The 17,271-nt window shown below is 36.6% G+C and overlaps 2 protein-coding genes across 2 annotated transcripts; one reads left to right on the plus strand and one right to left on the minus strand.

The window, feature by feature from the left end:
- Positions 1–1,688: 1,688 nt before the first annotated feature.
- LOC306851313 (forkhead box protein N1-like) lies at positions 1,689–7,121 on the plus strand (the record flags this gene model as incomplete). The annotated part of the gene is made up of 8 exons (XM_079387470.1): positions 1,689–1,808; positions 2,507–2,824; positions 3,137–3,244; positions 4,086–4,204; positions 4,744–4,840; positions 5,328–5,535; positions 6,380–6,844; positions 6,931–7,121. The coding sequence occupies 8 exons, from the start codon at positions 1,689–1,691 to the stop codon at positions 7,119–7,121; spliced, it is 1,626 nt and encodes a 541-aa protein (XP_079243596.1).
- A 158-nt stretch (positions 7,122–7,279) lies between these two features.
- Positions 7,280–16,666, minus strand: LOC306851057 (protein unc-119 homolog A-like). The gene is made up of 5 exons (XM_079387103.1): positions 16,243–16,666; positions 9,827–9,940; positions 9,552–9,651; positions 9,118–9,290; positions 7,280–9,016 (listed from the first exon to the last, which is right to left on the minus strand). Exons 1-5 carry the CDS (start codon positions 16,355–16,357, stop codon positions 8,904–8,906), a joined length of 615 nt encoding a protein of 204 aa, XP_079243229.1. The 5' UTR covers positions 16,358–16,666; the 3' UTR covers positions 7,280–8,903.
- Positions 16,667–17,271: the final 605 nt, after the last annotated feature.

Genomic DNA, 17,271 nt, shown 5'->3' on the forward strand with positions numbered 1-17,271 from the left:
GGATGATGGTGTAAAGGAAGATGCACAGTCCATTTGAAATGCCACTCAAATGTGATGAGAGCGGTTTTAGCGCAGGGGTGGAGCTGTATGGACATGCAACAGACCAGATCAAAGTGAGATAAATGTGATCATATTGAGAGAGGAAGAAGTGTTGAAATTAAGTACTTTTAGAATATAACTGTTTCAGCACTTTTATTTTTACTCACTCCAGATTATCTTCACACACACACACACATTTACTTAGCTATCTAAATGGGGACATCCCATAGGCGTAATGGTTTTTATACTGTACAAACGGTATGTGTGGTTGCCCTACACCTACCCTACACCTAAACTTAGCCCTCACAGGAGACTTTCTGCATTTTTACAATTTAAAAAAAAAACTTTGTTTAGTTTATATATAAACCTGTTTTATAAATGAGGATGTCCCCAAAGGGAGATTTTTGGATATTTTGTCAGGTTTACCTCACTTTTGGGTACAAATTTGTCCCCAAAATATGGTTAATTCTGTCAAATCAGAAGCAAAGAGCTGTGTAAATTTATTATTTTTTTAAATACATAATTATGTTATATGATTAATTACAGTTAAATACTTTAAAAAAGCATATACTTTAAAAGATTTTATAGCATAGAATCTGGTTATCCTGCCTCATTTGCTTGCACTATTCTCTTTTAAAAACACACACAAGCACCCCATGACCTTTTTGCGTACTCAGCTGTTTTCTCTCAAGAGTAGAAATGGTTTGTATCTCAACCATAACAGGTCAAATGATCAGTTTAAAAGTCACAGTGATGGACCATAAAGGCCAGCTCAACTTCCTCTCCAATACTGAATTACACTCTATGTTTCAGAGGGAGCAAAACTCCCCCATCTCCATTTCATGTCACTTCTGCTTCTCCTTCATGGTTTGTTGGTGATTTTAATGAGTTTTTGGCTCAAAAAGCACAGTCTGCTGACAGTAAGTGAGAGCGGCCTGAATTTCCAGGAATACCAGATACTTATGTGGCCTAATGTTTTACCTGTTTATGATCAGATAGCAGTCAGGGCAATGAAATACAGCGAATTGGGCCCATTTCACTGCAAATGAGAACATAGACTAGCGCTGTTATAGAAAATGCATAGCAGACAGTTGGAAAGAGATTTTCACTCCAGGCAGTTACACAGTTATGGCACGTAAAACTGTAAGTTTGCCCAAAGGCCGAATAGCTAGGGAGATGTTGTTTGGAGACTTGCAAAATATCTTTATGGCAATGTTCGGGGAAAAAAAGACTTAAGGTTGATTGTTACTATGATGAATAATGTTTATATATTCACAATGGGATAATTTTGCATCATGCTGAGGTCATGGAACAAGAGGTGCAAAGTGTGAATGTGTAACTGGATGTATATTCCTATACAGTATTTGTGAAATTTGCTTGAAAGCAGGACCATGTGTCCCCCCAATTTAGCAAGGGTCAAGCCAACAAGCATGACAGCATTCCTCTGTGACATATATGTAAAGCTGTAAAACCACAGAATCTGACACTTGAGTATGTAAATGTCTGAGTGTAGACTACATTTCTGTGTTTTTCATGTTTTTTCTTACAGTATCCTAAGGGATCATAATTGCATATTACAGTATCTATTTGGGCTATTAATCAATCTGTCTACCTGTTCTGGTGTTTTGAAGAGGCAGGTTGTAGGGACGATGTCCTCTGATGATGTCCTGACTTTCCCATCTGTAAGCAGCAGCAGCAGCTCACCGATTCCTTCTTCAGGCGAACTACAATCTCTTGGGTCGCCCTGCTTTCAGATGCCAGAATCACCGGTATTAATCATTCAATTTTAATTTGTTTTCATTTTTGAATTAACTTCGGATTACTTTGTTTTGAAGTGCTTCATTTTATTGACCTAAAACTGTTCCATTTTTCCACTTACATCATGATAGATAGATAGATTGATAGATGCACAGATAGATAGACAGACAGACAGACAGATAGACAGACAGATAGATAGTGTTTGGGGAAAATGATATGTAAGGTAATCTATCTTCTGTATGTGAATCCAGATGAACTCTCTGATAAGTCATTGATTCTATAACATCAGTCCAGTCTGTTCTGTAGTTGCCGCTTTTTAAAAACTGCTGCTCACCAGCTCCTCTGATTACGGCACTGTGTGTCATAATTGTTACTGTTTGATGAGGACATGAACCCCCGCACAAGGCACTATTCAAGAACACAAGACCCTGGGGCAGAAAGAGAAGTATTTCATCCTGCCTTAAATTAAATGCTTTTATAGACTCTTTAGCAGATCAAAGATCTTTACGTGCTACTGCATTTCCTCTTGGAAAGCTGTTTCATGTTAAAGAGTGCATTAATTAGAAATGAAACTGCGGCGTGGCTTTACATGGAATGTGTTTCACGTATATTGATACTATACAATTGTATGTTGTATGAAATTTCCTTTTGATGCAGGTTTGATTGATATTAGATCTGTTTTTGCATTATTTTGTTGTTTAATCTATAGTGTAACCAGAGCAATGTTGGAGAAGGGTTTGCACCGTACTCCCAAAGAGAAAGCGTTCCTTACAGGCAGAAGAGTGCTGAGCATTTTCGTAGACACAGTGTAGACGGAAGTCCTGTTGGACAAGAATCTGGCCTAATGGAGCACAGTCACTACCATCCATACAGGCGTCAATGCAGTGAAGGGGCCATTAGTGAGGTTCAGACCTTCAGCTGTCTCAGAAGAGCTGGATTGGTTGGGAAACTCACCACGACTGATGGAATAGAGGAACAATCCTCTTGGACTCCATTAAGCACTGATGTGGAAACCACCAGTATCATGGTGAGACTGAAGGACTATTTCATCAAACATTTAAGATTTCTTGTTCAGCTATACGTTTAGAGGAATTCGCACAGTATGGAAAAATAATTAAAAAGAAAGGAAAATCATACAACATATAACTAAAGTCAAGATAAGCTATATGGCATGAAAGCTCTTTTAAATTCTTGCCAGTATATTTAGGCCAGGGGCAAAAGACATGGAAATGAGAAAACCTGCCAGGCAGATGTGCAAGCAGATGTCCTCTTTACACTTTCTAAAGACGCATTTATGATATGTCAGCATTAAGCAGATTATGGTCTGTTCTTGGGGCAGGGAACTCAACACCACTACAGTGAGCCTCAGACGAGCTCTGAAGAACCTCCCGGCTACACATCAGTGAACCATCAGACGTACAATCCCATCAGTCCTCTACAACATCAGGTACACTTGATATTGACAGAGTGAAAGAACGCATGATATACTGATTACATAAACCAACATTCAAAGTTTTTGGGTTGGTAGGATTTTTTGATGTTCATAAGAAGTCTCTTATCGTACAGTAAGATGTAAAATGTGTTTTTCTATATACAGTAGATATATTTTGAGTTGTAATTTATTCTTGTTTATTCTTTGTCTAATTTATTCTCCAGTGCCACATTATTCTTTAGAAATCATTCTGTTGAGCTGATGCTCAAGAGACGTTTCTTAACAATTATTAACAATGTAGAAAGCAGTTGCTGCATAATATCTTTTTTGGAAACCATGATAGGGTTTTCATGATTCGCTGATGAATAGAAAGTTCAAAAGAACAGCATTTATTTGAAACAGAAATCTTTGTAAAATTATGAAAGTCTTTACTGTCACTTTCTATTAATTTAATGCATCCATCTTGAAAAAAAATAATTAAAAATGCATTTTTGAACAGCAGTTTATATATAAATTAATATAACTATGTGTATAAGGAAGTCACCATGACTACTGTAGGTTAGTCTTGGCATGTGTAAAAAAGGAAGAAATGATCAAATGGTTTTGGATGCATGGTCACAGTCAAAACATTGGCAGGAAGTTCTACTACATCTTTAGACTGACAAATAACAAAGACTCACTCTTGTTGAACATGGATGTAGTATGTAATGGAAGCTTAGAAATTCAAACAAGCAAATAAAATGTGTGTGTGTGTGTGTGTGTGTATATATATATATATATATATATATATATATATTTAACTACTAATAACTACACAAATCACAAATCAATTTTTTATGTGTATGTCTGTCTCTAGTTTTGCTCTTCAAGAGGAAGAGACACTATCTCTCACTACTATAACCAAAGTCTCTTATCACAAACGTCTCAAGACAATTCTGTCCAGACACTCTACCCTAAACCTGTCTACTCTTACAGGTACGTATTTGCACCTCACCTGTTTTATCCTGGTAAACTAAGGCATCTTTTCAAAGCAGCTCATTCTCTGAAACCTCTGTTCGTTGTCATCTGTTATTTCTAAATAGTCTCAGGGCATTATACAACAGTTAGTTTCAGTCAAACTAAAAGTTTTTCAGCATTTCTTTCTGCAGGTTACATAGTTACACAGTAGGTGGTGACAAGTGACAGTATTATAAGTAAAAGTCATTGAATTAATTCAACTGGTTCATTCAGGAACAAAACATGTTCAACCTAACTGCCATTCTATTATAAATTTATCATAAAACTATTATATTATTCTGTTTAAAAACTAAACTCCTGACAGCTAAAGTATGCAATCAGAGATCTGTAATGATAAGATTTAATATCATTTTTCATGTGAATGTGCTGTCACTTTGGATAAAATTGCCTGCCGAATGCATAAAAATGTAACTTATCCAAACAAATCAAAATAAACTAATGCTTCACAGGAGTCTTGTTTGGATGGTAATGTTTCATTGTTGAATATTTCTTTTCAGTATTCTCATTTTCCTGGCTCTGAGGAATAGCAAAACAGGCAATCTACCAGTAAGTGAGATCTACAGCTTCATGACAGAGCATTTCCCCTACTTTAAGGTAAACTGCACTACCACATCTCAGAATAATTTCTACATCTAATATACATTGATCTACAGTGAACAGTTGGCATCTTGGCAGAAGCCTGTGCAATGCAACAAATCCAGAATGCAAACAGAGTTATTTACCAGGAGTAATTTCCTTAGGCTTTGTGGAATATGCCTGTTATGGCATGATCTTTATATACCTGATGATTTGGTTCACCCTCCTCTTGGCGCTGTGCTGGTAAAGGGATTTACAATGTGACATTGTTTTGGCTCATCATTAGGTAAACATGCAGATCTACACCTTTCCACTGAGGGAAGGGTTGTAAGAAAGATGTTTAGTTTGAGAAATGACTGGTGCAATCTCTATTTTAGATTCTGTTATTTCTGTGAATATCTGTGAAATTCTAGAAACCACATAGCAACTACTCTACCACCTTTAACAACTTAGCAACCACTTTACAATGCCATAATGAACCACTGTTTCATTTATTATTCCTCAGACAGCACCTGATGGCTGGAAGAATTCTGTCCGACACAACCTCTCTTTGAACAAATGCTTTGAGAAAGTGGAGAACAAGAATGGGAACTCCTCCCGAAAGGGCTGCCTTTGGGCCCTGAACCCGGCGAAGGTAGCGAAGATGCAGGAGGAACTTCACAAGTGGAGACGTAAAGATCCCTTGACTGTCCGGAGGAGCATGGCCCGACCAGGTACACAATGGAATCAGAAAATTCTATAAAATTTAAGGTCATATTTGTTGGTCTGAACATTAAACATGCAAAAAATGTCCCAGATTACCCAACTTCACCTATATATGACTGTTGTAAATGTATTTTATACTTATGCTGTTTTATATAAAATGCTTTCATGTTTATTTTAAATAGAATAGACAAAGAAAGACAAAGTATTTTGGTATTTACCAAGCCATTATATATATATAAACGTTCTCTTGAGCAAGGCATCGAACCCTCAACTGTATGTATATGTATGTATGTGTATGTATGAGTTCGAGTCTCGGGCCGGCAGTAATTGTAGGTGGGGGAGTGAATAACCAGCGCTCTCTCCAACCTCTATACAACGACTGAGGTTCCCTTGAGCAAGGCATCGAACCCTCAACTGCTCCCCGGGTGCCGCAGAATAAATGGCTGCCCACTGCTCTGGGTGTGTGTTCACTGCTGTGTGTGTGCACGCACTTTGGATGGGTTAAATGCAGAGCACGAATTCTGAGTATGGGTCACCATACTTGGCCGTATGTCACGTCACGTCATTTTCGTATATGAATATATATACCCATCCGAAGTGCGCACACACACACACAGCAGTGAACACACACACACACACACACACACATATATGTATATATGTGTATATATATATATATATATATGTGTGTGTGTGTATATACAGTATATAATATATATATGTGTGTGTGTGACTTATCACAACTTCAATATATTTTTAAATGGAATTTATATATTTATATATATTTTTATTATATATTTATATATTTGTATTATGTATATTAAAAATAGGTATTTATGCTCATTGTTTTAGAGGAGCTGGAACGCCTTCTTGGGGAGAGACCTGAAAAATTGAAATCTCTTGGAGCTCACTTTAGTCTACCAAGCAGCCATACACATTCTCAACCTTTAAGAGTTGCCATGCATCCTGCATACGGACACCAGCCTGTCCATGACACTAGTGTCCCTCATCAGCAGTCTCTCTACAACCCTTTACCCTCTCAAACTGTCATCCCACCTCCCCCCTACTTATCCCCAGACCCTTTATCTTTTTCATACTACAGTCCTGTCACCCATCAGCCCAGTGCCGGGCATCCCTCCAGTCTCAGGACAGGCTGCTTGGATTCCCCCTTACCAGCACACACCCCACCGAGCTACAGCACCGCCCTGCAGGCTGGTCACAGCGCTACAGCAAACATGCAGGAGCTTGTGCTGGATGAAGAAATCAGTAATGATGTTGATGCTTTAAATCCCAGCCTCACAGATCTACAACTACATGGTAAGATCGAGTTTGAAACATTAGCCATGTTTGTAACGGTTGAGCTGCTTTGTTGTTCATGACTTGTTCTCTGTCTTTGTTTAAAGGGACTCTTTGGGAGGAGCTTAGGAATGACAGCCTCGCTCCGGATTCACTGGTAGTCATGGACGATTCCAGTCAAACGTGGGATAGCGTGGGGGTCTGTGGGGGTTTAGCGGAGACTGACGGTGGGGTGCAAGGCAGCATTTCTGAGCTTTATCTCAGTGGGCTCTACACAACTCCTATTCCTCTGCTATGAGAAAGTAACCTGTGTGTTGCGTCCCAAGTCATCTTTGTTATCCAAAAATAGAAAAAAAAGTTTATATTTTTGAATGTCTAAAAATTATGATTTTTATGCTAAATGGTGTGCTTGAGTCATAAAAATATATTTTTTAAGTTTTAATGTTTTTATTTCTTAAATGCAGTATGCTGTCCAATCCCACTAAACCAGTTTTTTCTACACTGAAAAAAATTGGTGTAGAAATAATTTTTACTCCCAAATTGCTAGGACATTTCATAATTAGTTAGTTACAAATCAGGTAACAATATAGTACAAAAATTAAGTAGTATTTCTTATAAAACATACTCCAGTAATCTTTATTTAATTTACTACTCAGGAAAATATTTTTGTTACAGTGTACCATCCTTTTTGACTCCAAGACCCCCATTATCTAGAAGAATATTCAAAGATGCCATGGCTTTTTCTGATTGGATAATGATTAAGTATTTTTTACTCACAATTTCTACCTGATGAAATATTCTAGAGCTTGCAATAACTAGAAAAATGAATATTCATAATGAATGCCCATGAAGTTATAAGATTTCAGTAATTCACATAACTTTTCTAGGTTTAGCTCTTACCTTTATAATTAGGCTACCGCATATACCCAGGTTTTCCAGTGGGACAGTGGAAAAAAAGAGTTGTTGAGACGTTGAATTAAAATAATAAATATATATTATTTGTTGTTGTTTTAACTTATTTTAATACTTGTTTTTATCTCAGGTCATTTATCTCAGTGGGCTCTAAAATCCTTCCATTTTTTTTTTGGGAAATTCCAAAACGTTCTGTAAGCATTTAATGCTCAAAATCACTTGAATGTGGCCTAAATAGTCTTATATTGTTTGATGAAATTCAATAATATATTAATATTTAGTTGCTTTTGTGCAAGTGTTTTGAGTGTAAAAGTGTTTGAGTTGGTAATATTTTAATAAGGTGTTCTGCACTAGCATATGCCATAGCCTCCACTGGGGGGTGTGGTTAATTAAATCAAATTAATTAAATCAAACATATGAGGATTTAAAGAACTTTAGAATTTTAATTTTTCTCTTTTTTGTTGAATCACATGAAGTAATTGACACAGATATCTATCACTATTATTTGACAAAAGATCCTATTAAAAATATGTGTGACAATGTCAATATAAATAAGAGCATAATAATATAAATAACATAGATTTACATAATCAACCAAATTATGAGCATTCAAAAATGAAAGTGAGAAAAATGAAGCAAAACCAGGCCCTTCTGTAGAGGCCTACAGGAAGTGGGTGCAATGTCAGGGCAAAAGACACAGTTCCTGACCGTATCCCTTACTTTACACACTGCATTGGTCACTGTATCGCAAACTCACTCAACATGATGCTCTTTTTATGCTTTAGAAGCCTTGAGCGACATCAGTGTATGAACAATTAGTCAAAATCAGAGTTGTTTAGAATTATTTGGCTTTGGGCTTTGAAAAACACAAAAAAAACAGAGCATGCAATGAATGCACAGGTGCACAGGCGGACAGGCACACTCATATCCTCGAAGAGACAGAGTTATCACATACTTCACATGATTCTTAGGAAAAAAGTACTGGCCCATTCTGAGCAACATTTTCTCTCTCTCTCTCTCTCTCTCTCTCTCACACACACATACAAATCCTGAGACTGGGGTGTTTTTTGTTTGTTTAACCAAATGCATCATCACATATAAGATTACTTTCAGTAGATGTTCTTCTGCCGCTCCACTGCAACTCAATGCAAAAGGTGAGAATGACTTCCTACGATCCACCATTGTAAGAATAATCTGCCTTATTGTGCATCACAAGCTTGTTGTCCACAAAGTAAAAGCTGTCAGATTGCGTCTCATAAGGGTGAAGGATCATTTCACGCACTATGGAGGGATACAAGAAACACAGTGTAACATATTAAGTCCAGCCATAAGATCACAAACTAATTGACAGCAAACAGTTGATAAAAACATTTAGAACTTACTTATTTCTTCAGAGAGTGGTGGAAACTCATAGATGTGTTCACAGGTGTTCTTACTGCTCGGGATGCAGAAACCAAACTCAAAGTCAAAGCTCTTCAGCAGCTGCCCACGGAAATAGTGCCTCTCGATCATTCGGAAGTTGTTGATGGGAACATCGCCTACAGTGAACTCCACCCTGTGGAAGTGGGAAAGGACACATTTAAGGGGACATGGATTTTGTAGCAATGTAAATGGCTCTTTCCATGTTATAGGGTTGATATAATGTTTTAGAAAGAAGTCTCTAATGCTTAGCAAGTCTGAATTTATTTATGTTTTTTAAAGTACAATTTACCAATTTATCTCAAAATATCAATAAAAACTTCATCATATTATGATTTCATGCTAATTTTAGGTTGCAATTAAGATCAAGTGTAATCCTGCCACTGATTGCACTTACGTGGCGCCAACCTGGCGTAGTCGGAGGAAAGCGGGGGTGAACTGGTATCGCACAAAGCGCCCGGCATTCTGGTCAAAGTCCGTTCTGTCCTCCCCACTCTCTGTGAATCAGAAAGGGGTCGGCATTATCGAACGAGCCTTTGAAGGGCTCTTGTGCAGCGCAGTGCATCTAAATGTAAATCAGGGCTTTATGGGAAAAAACTCAAAACAAGCCTTGCAGTCTGTGTAAGTGGAGTGAGGAAGTGAATTTGAGAGGTCTGCTGGCTCCCTGCTTACCTGTTGTAGGGGGTTTGGTGATCTCAAAAAGAACTGTGCCTGTCTCCATGTCTCGGATTTTGAACCTGGTGAAGTCGATCTTGTGTATGTTCTGCTCTGGACCACAGAGGTAATCTATGGAAACAAAAACAAACCAGAATGTGCCTCAGATTGGACTCTCATTAGTTCATCATTTGTAAGACAATGAAATATGAATGGAACATTAACACGATGTGATTCTCTCCAGACTTGTCACAACATTGCAAAATATAAAGCTAACCACTTTTTAACACTGGGTATGTGTGTATGACATAGGTCACATGCATCAAAGACATGCCTCGGGGCTAAGAGCGGTACACTTGTGTGATAGACTGCAGGGACAAAAAGAGCTATTTCTGTTCTCTCTGATGTTGTGTGGAAATGACATTGATGATGACCATACACCTCCTCGATTCATTACCTGCCTGCAGAGACTGACACTGTTTAGAAATACTGTCAGAACAACAGGAAAAGAGATATACTGACAGGCAAACATTAAAAACACATCATTTTCCTTTTGATTAAAAATTTAAGTTTGCTGTAACAGTGTGCTTGTTCTGTTTTGTGTAAAAAGATGACAGTTGGTTGGATGTTTTGCTTTAGTAATAATGTGCTATAGTATAATGACAATAACAAAGTAGTGTATAATTTATTCTCATTAATCTATTATATGTTCCAGAGCAAATTTTTGGCTAAGGGGAAAAAAATCTCTCATCACGTTATATTTTATGTAACTTTAATGCTATAGCCTATATCAGAGCGCTGCCTTTGTACTTTTGACTTTTATGATGGCTGTTGGTATTTATTAAATATTATTATTCACTAACTAAATAATTTATATAACAGCAGTAATTATTTAATAATAGTATTTAGTATTTTATGTTTGTGATTGTGATTTTATTTACATTATTCCGCCATTAGATGGCGACAAAAGACTTTTATGAGAGAGTCAGCAGTAAAGACTTTTATATAGAAAGAGGCATATAACATGTGTTGTAAACAAGGAAGTATTTTTACTTTCAAAAACACCTTGTAAGATGCAGCCAACAAATGCAGTGAGCAGCGCTGTCATCAGAAATCAGCCTTAACAGATGAAAGGATAGTACGACAAAGATATCGCTTTCCTCAGTGGACATTCAAACTAATGTTTTATTGTGAATATGAGTGTCACAAACTCAGCCTCTGTGGCTCCCTCCGCTCACCACCAGATGGCGCCATCACCTGAGTATTAACCATCATTGGACTCCATTTCCCACATACCCCGTACCTTTGGCTGATTACACTCACAGGTGTTTCCCATTGACTCTCACCTATATTAACTGTGCTCTCTGTGTCCTCATTGCGAAGTCTTGTCTTGCCATACAAACATTTCCCATTGTTTCTTCCGTGTATGATTCCCCATGTATGACCTGGACTGTTTACTGGACTCTGATTCTCTGCCGCCTGCCTATTCTGATTCAACCTGCGTTGTTATTCGATTCCTCTGTGTGTTTGCCGCCTGCCCTGCTCTTCAGCCTGAACTCTGACTTTGATTCTGCCTTATCGACGTTGTGTTTGAAGCCTGTGATTGAACTCTGCCTGTTTGACTTGCATTCTGTTTTAATAAAGCTGCACATGGATCCTAACGTCACTGACTCCTTGTTACAATGAGATTGAGCTGAAGAATGAATGCTGTATCAGATGCAGGTAATCACACTTGCTCAGTCCATCTCTCATAATACTCTACTCTAGATAATATAGTGAGCTTTTAATACAGTAATACTTTAAGCTTTCAATGAAGCAATGAAGCAACCCAGTGTTCCTTTGTTACTAGTTCTAAAGTGACGTTTTGGAAATATTAAAGGAGGATTGAGCTCAGCTGTCAACAAGCATAACTGTCAACTTGAGATTCGAATCAGTGGCGGAAAGAAGTAGTTCTGCACAAAAGAGGGATTTTAAAGACACTCTGTTGTCTCTCATCATGTATTTACACACTCATGTACTCGTACAAACTCGTACTGCGAACTCGTCTGCTACTAGTGTGATATTGTTCATATATATGTCTGTATATATATATATATATATATATATATATACAACTGCTTTTTGAGTTTACTGATCAAGGCATTAGTGGTTTGAGTGTAAAATCTGATTTACATTAAAATTTTAATGTAAGATCCACAATAAAAGCATTCCTCTGGAGTCCCTGGACCCCAGTTTAAAAATCTAATGCAATAACATACAGTGCAACTTAACTGTCCAAATACTATATGTGGTGATTTATTTGTGGCCTGGAGATAATGACTTGGGTCAGTCCAGTCTTATCATGCCCTTTCACATGCGTCCCTTTTTCCTCATGCCAGACTCCCAAAGGAGGCAAATGAGGTGTGAGGAGCATCTGTGTCAGCCCTCTTCTCCCTGGGATGGATTATACTTAAGAAGCTTACATTGTTCACCATCACATGGCACAGATTGGGAGATGCTAAGGGGATTTGGGACAACTCTAACTTTTGAGAGGTCCATCTCTGCTAGGATGACACTGAGATGAGCTCAACACTACAGGCTGAGTATATCACTTCCTTCCCGTGGGACAGTGCAGACGTCCCACCTATCCTCTACCCAAGCTTCCTGTTAGTTAACAGATGGGCAACACTGGATTTAGCCAGTCACTTGAGATATTTATAGCTCTGTTTCAGCCAAGCTGAGAAAGGGAAGGCAAAATGCTAACATCTGCTCAGGCTTTAAAACAGCTTTATTTTGTGGTTTATTAATGAAATAATTAACCATTTCATGTAAGCATGAAAATAATTGTTGGAAAAAAAAAACAAATGGCAGTGTTCCACAATACTGTCACAAATCAGATATGTGATGATGAAAATGATAAATGAAAACTTTAAACAATCGAGCTATGTAATTAGTAGTTTTTTTTCAAACATGTCCGGCGGATATTGACACATTCACACAAGAGCCGATTCAGAGCAGAACACTGAAACTTGAATAGACAAGTTAAGTTGCACTTACTAATGCCACAAAACTTGTTTGTTATATAAACACCTTTTTAGCACTCAATAAATTGTTCAGGGAAATGTTTTGCTATGTTTACTTCACCTCATGAATTGGCACACAGTGGGACCAATCTACCGTATGTGAGCTAACACTGCTGTGTGTGAGTGTAAGTGCAAAAATACAAATAGTCAGTGAAGAGGAGAAGAGACACTACAGATGAACAGAGACAGTTCATGTCAACATAAATAATGGTGCATATTTTTAAGTGTAAATCACAGTAATTTAAACTTTATTTAGTCATATGCTTTAAAATGAAAATGGAAAGAGAAATAATCTGGACACAACACAGTATTTTTAATATTAAATTAAAAAAATCTAGTTTTCATAACCTAATTTTCATGCTGCAGGCATCATAAGTGTAGTCAATTATTTTTAATATTGAGAAGGTAACATTTTAATATAATATAATATATTTTCATTTTCATGAATGCATTATTATAAATTTTAATTATTTAGAATGTTGATCAGGTACATTAAATTTTTTTTTTAATCTAATTTCATAACCCCATTTTCATGGAGGCGTCTTACATTTAGTTATTTATTTTTAATACTCGGATGGTAACATTTTTAAATATAATTATAAACTTATAATTTATAACATAAAATACCTAGTTTCATAACCCCATTTTCATAATGAAGGCATTATTATAAGTTTAGTCAATTATTTATAATGTTTAGCTGATACATTTTAAAAATAAAATAAATATCTAGTTTTCATAACTCAGTTCTCATTAGTGTAATAATTTTTCATAAGTGTAAATGGTCCAGTGGTCCAATATCAGGATAATTGAAAAACCTCACATCAAGTGGGCAAAGCTCCTGGTTTGTTTATGAAGAATCTGCTTTATTTGTGATCCATAAAAAAGTGAAAATGTGCAGTTGTTACTTTAATGAATTATTTCTGCCTGTTCCTTAAAGATGTCTTGCTTGTGTAACCTAACAGCCAAGTTAATTCATTCATATTAAGCAGTATCTGTGTGATTTTTAGATTATCTGACAAAACGTCAAATGTGTGCAAATCATTATCAAGACAGAAATCTAGTAATCAGAGCAATGTAGCAGTCAACTGTCAATGTAGCTTTCCAATCCACCAAGGAGCCTCGCTTCACTGCTTCTAATGCTGTCACCTAGCAACATATCTTCTGAATCCAATCCAGGATAACTACCACCTGTTATTTTTGGGTAAACAAAAGGAACTGCTGCGTATAACAAACACAGATTATGATAGATCCAGCGTTTATTTACAAGACCACACAGGTTCATTTAGATTTATGAGGCATAATGTGTATCTAAACACCATATAATTAATCGAAGTAATGTTTCCAAACACTCTAAATTAAGCGCCAAATTAAACCAAAGATTATAGAAGGATTTAACTATTTAATCAAATCGCAACATTTATTTAACATAACTGACATTTATACTATTTTAGCACTTAAATCTGCTCTTCGTTCTTTTTTATAACAGTTAAAGAAGACAAAAAAGCAAGCTTGCATACAAATGTCCACTTTCCTCAGAATAGCAGCCTGTATACTTAATCAAGAGCAGCTTTTATTTTCGAGCACTAATCCAAGTGATTAGCCAGACATGTTTTTTTCCATTTAAATAAAGGAGAGTGATTTCTCAGCACTTCTCTTCCACGCATTTGTTAATATATTTATTCAAATAGATGTTTCAAAGCGCAGGATAAGAATACTGTTGATTTTTTGACTGACAACAACAAGTAATGGCAAAGATGAGACAGAGTAGCTTTTATTTCCAAGATAAATATTCTTTATGGACTGTGAGAAGTCATCTGATAAGAGTAACAGTAATGCAAATGTCTTTCAGTAAGTTTTGACAGTGCCAGAGTTGTAAAAACGGTCGATGATCTGAAATCTGTAGAAACTGAGCATTTGCATTTAACAGATCTGGTCTTTGCTCAGTTATCTTTAAGTGCCAGATAAAGTGCTTTGTGTGCTGGAGCAATGAGCAAGACAACATTAAAACAGCCAGAACAACAGCTCACAAGCAATATTGAGTCATCCAGCTTTACCAAAACTTAGCATCTGAGTTCCTGAAGTGATACATGCAAAAATTATAATATACACAACCAACAATGTCCTCTTTTTAATTGTAATTACATTGTTAGCTAACTAATGAAGAAGAAACAGTCCCTGAATGATTAAATCAGAATTGTACTTCCTTTTTATGTATCATTAGTAAAACCAAATTCCAACACAATAATATGTTAAATCAAAAATGATCAGATTAACTAGTTTTTGCTATTTTATATTTTTTAGTTATTATATATTTTATTTCAGGAATGAATCTGTCAACATTATTAGATGTGGGCTATTTCTGTTGTGTACTTATCTGTGTGTGGCACACATATTATATACAGTAATTAAAGTAAATGCTGAAGAATGCTTTGAGAAAACCTTCCCAGATAGTATGATCTTCGGCAAGAGTAATAACACTGTAATCATACATGGATATATAAATCTTCATTAAAAATGAATAATGAATGCAAATGATCCTCGACTCATAAGATAGGCTATCTTATTTAGATTCTAGAAATCAATTATGCAAAATAATCACACATGAGAATCAGTTATCTAGGTTAACAGATAGGCCTATGTATAACTCTTGTAGGCTATTTAATGACTTTTTTACAGTCTTTTAGAGGTCCTTGAAAATTTGCCCTACTTTAACTGTTGTTGTTTGATTAAACAATAACTAGCCTATATTTCATAGCTTTCTTTCTTTCAGCCTATTTTTAAGAAAAGCAACTAATTACAACAAAACTCAAAATGTATATCTTTAAATAGGTATATCTCTAAAGAGTCATTCATTCACAACGCTGATGAACAGTCGTGCAGAAATCACTGGCCGAGTATTTTACTACGGTGTTCCGTCCGCTTCGACAGCGCTGATATTGTTAACGTCGTTAAATGATTCTGTTTCAATACTGTTAAATAATGGATATATTTCTCAATTCTCAGCCCATTCATCAGTAAACTTAATAGCCTACGTCGTCATCGTCAGTCAGTAGGCTACATGGAAATGTCCACAGGGTTGTTTATTTACCAAGGAAGGGCCGGTAAAGCCGATTGAACCATATCACTGAGTTCGTTCGGCCAAAACGAAGACCGTACAAAGACGCAGACGCTAAATGAACATTAACATTCTAAATGAAGACGTTCCATTTTAAATGAAGTTTCGTACTTAGAACGTCTCAGCGCGAGACTGAATGAAACACAAACCGCGAGACTAAACTTCGCTCTGGTAAATGTGCAACAGTGTAAGTTAGCAGAGCAGCTCGTCAGCGGAAGCTTCCTGTTTGAGAGAGACATTGATGTTGCTGAACTTACTGTCTGTGATCTTCTGCAGCCCGAGTACATCCTCCGGCGTTATTTCTGTGCTTTTTAATAAATCCCCTTCAGTCGTACACGGGACACCCGCGTCGCAGCCTTGCTTCACTTTCATCTCTAAATGCGATACGATGTTGCTAGTCGTGCACGAGTAGCAGGCTTCGCACCCAACCTCTCTGGCAAGGGCCGTTTGTTTGCCTCACCTCTGCTGTGTTATGCGTTCTCGTTATTTAATGCAGGCTTTTTACAGATACAAGAATAGCGCATTCACCTCCCCCAGTCAGTCAGTCTTCTAAAGATATTGAGTTATTTTACTCCTTCTTTCCTAGGGCGAGTGGCTCTCGCTCTGTAATCTGCATGTCTGTCTGCTGCTGAAGGTATTAAAGCAACCACTTCATGTAATCGAGCAAAACCCGAGAGAGATGAACAGTATTAACTTGCGGAAGGAAGTGGGCAGACGGTTCGAAAGTCGCTTTTGTTTTAATGTAATGTCTGCTGTTTCATTTTGATCAGACTTTTTTTTGCTCATATAGAGATAGAAAGCTTTTATACAGCTTTCTATCTATCTATCTATCTATCTATCTATCTATCTATCTATCTATCTATCTATCTATCTATCTATCTATCTATCTATCTATCTATCTATCTATCTATCTATCTATCTATCTATCTATCTAATTACAGTTTTACTATAATTAAACCATGGTTAATTTTCTTAAGAGATTTTTTTCCTTCATATATCAACTACCCACTACCAGCTAGTGTGTATATCAGTTATTGTTTTACATTTTCTTGTTACCTTATTTATTATGCATGATGAAGGATATACATAGTTAAATAATTGACCTAATGAGTTCTCAAGCAGAGCAGAGCAATGAATTAAGGACATTGTACTATAATTGTGCTTTAAAATCTTTTATTTTTTATTTTCAAGTAAATGTGTTTTTAGATGCCAGCATCCCTGAGAAAGATAAAGTGTTGCAGGATCTCCTCTATTTTGCAAAAAGAAAGAAGAAAAGCTGTTCTCCT

This window comes from Barbus barbus (assembly GCF_936440315.1).
Source record: "Barbus barbus genome assembly, chromosome: 31".
Taxonomy (NCBI): domain Eukaryota; kingdom Metazoa; phylum Chordata; class Actinopteri; order Cypriniformes; family Cyprinidae; genus Barbus; species Barbus barbus.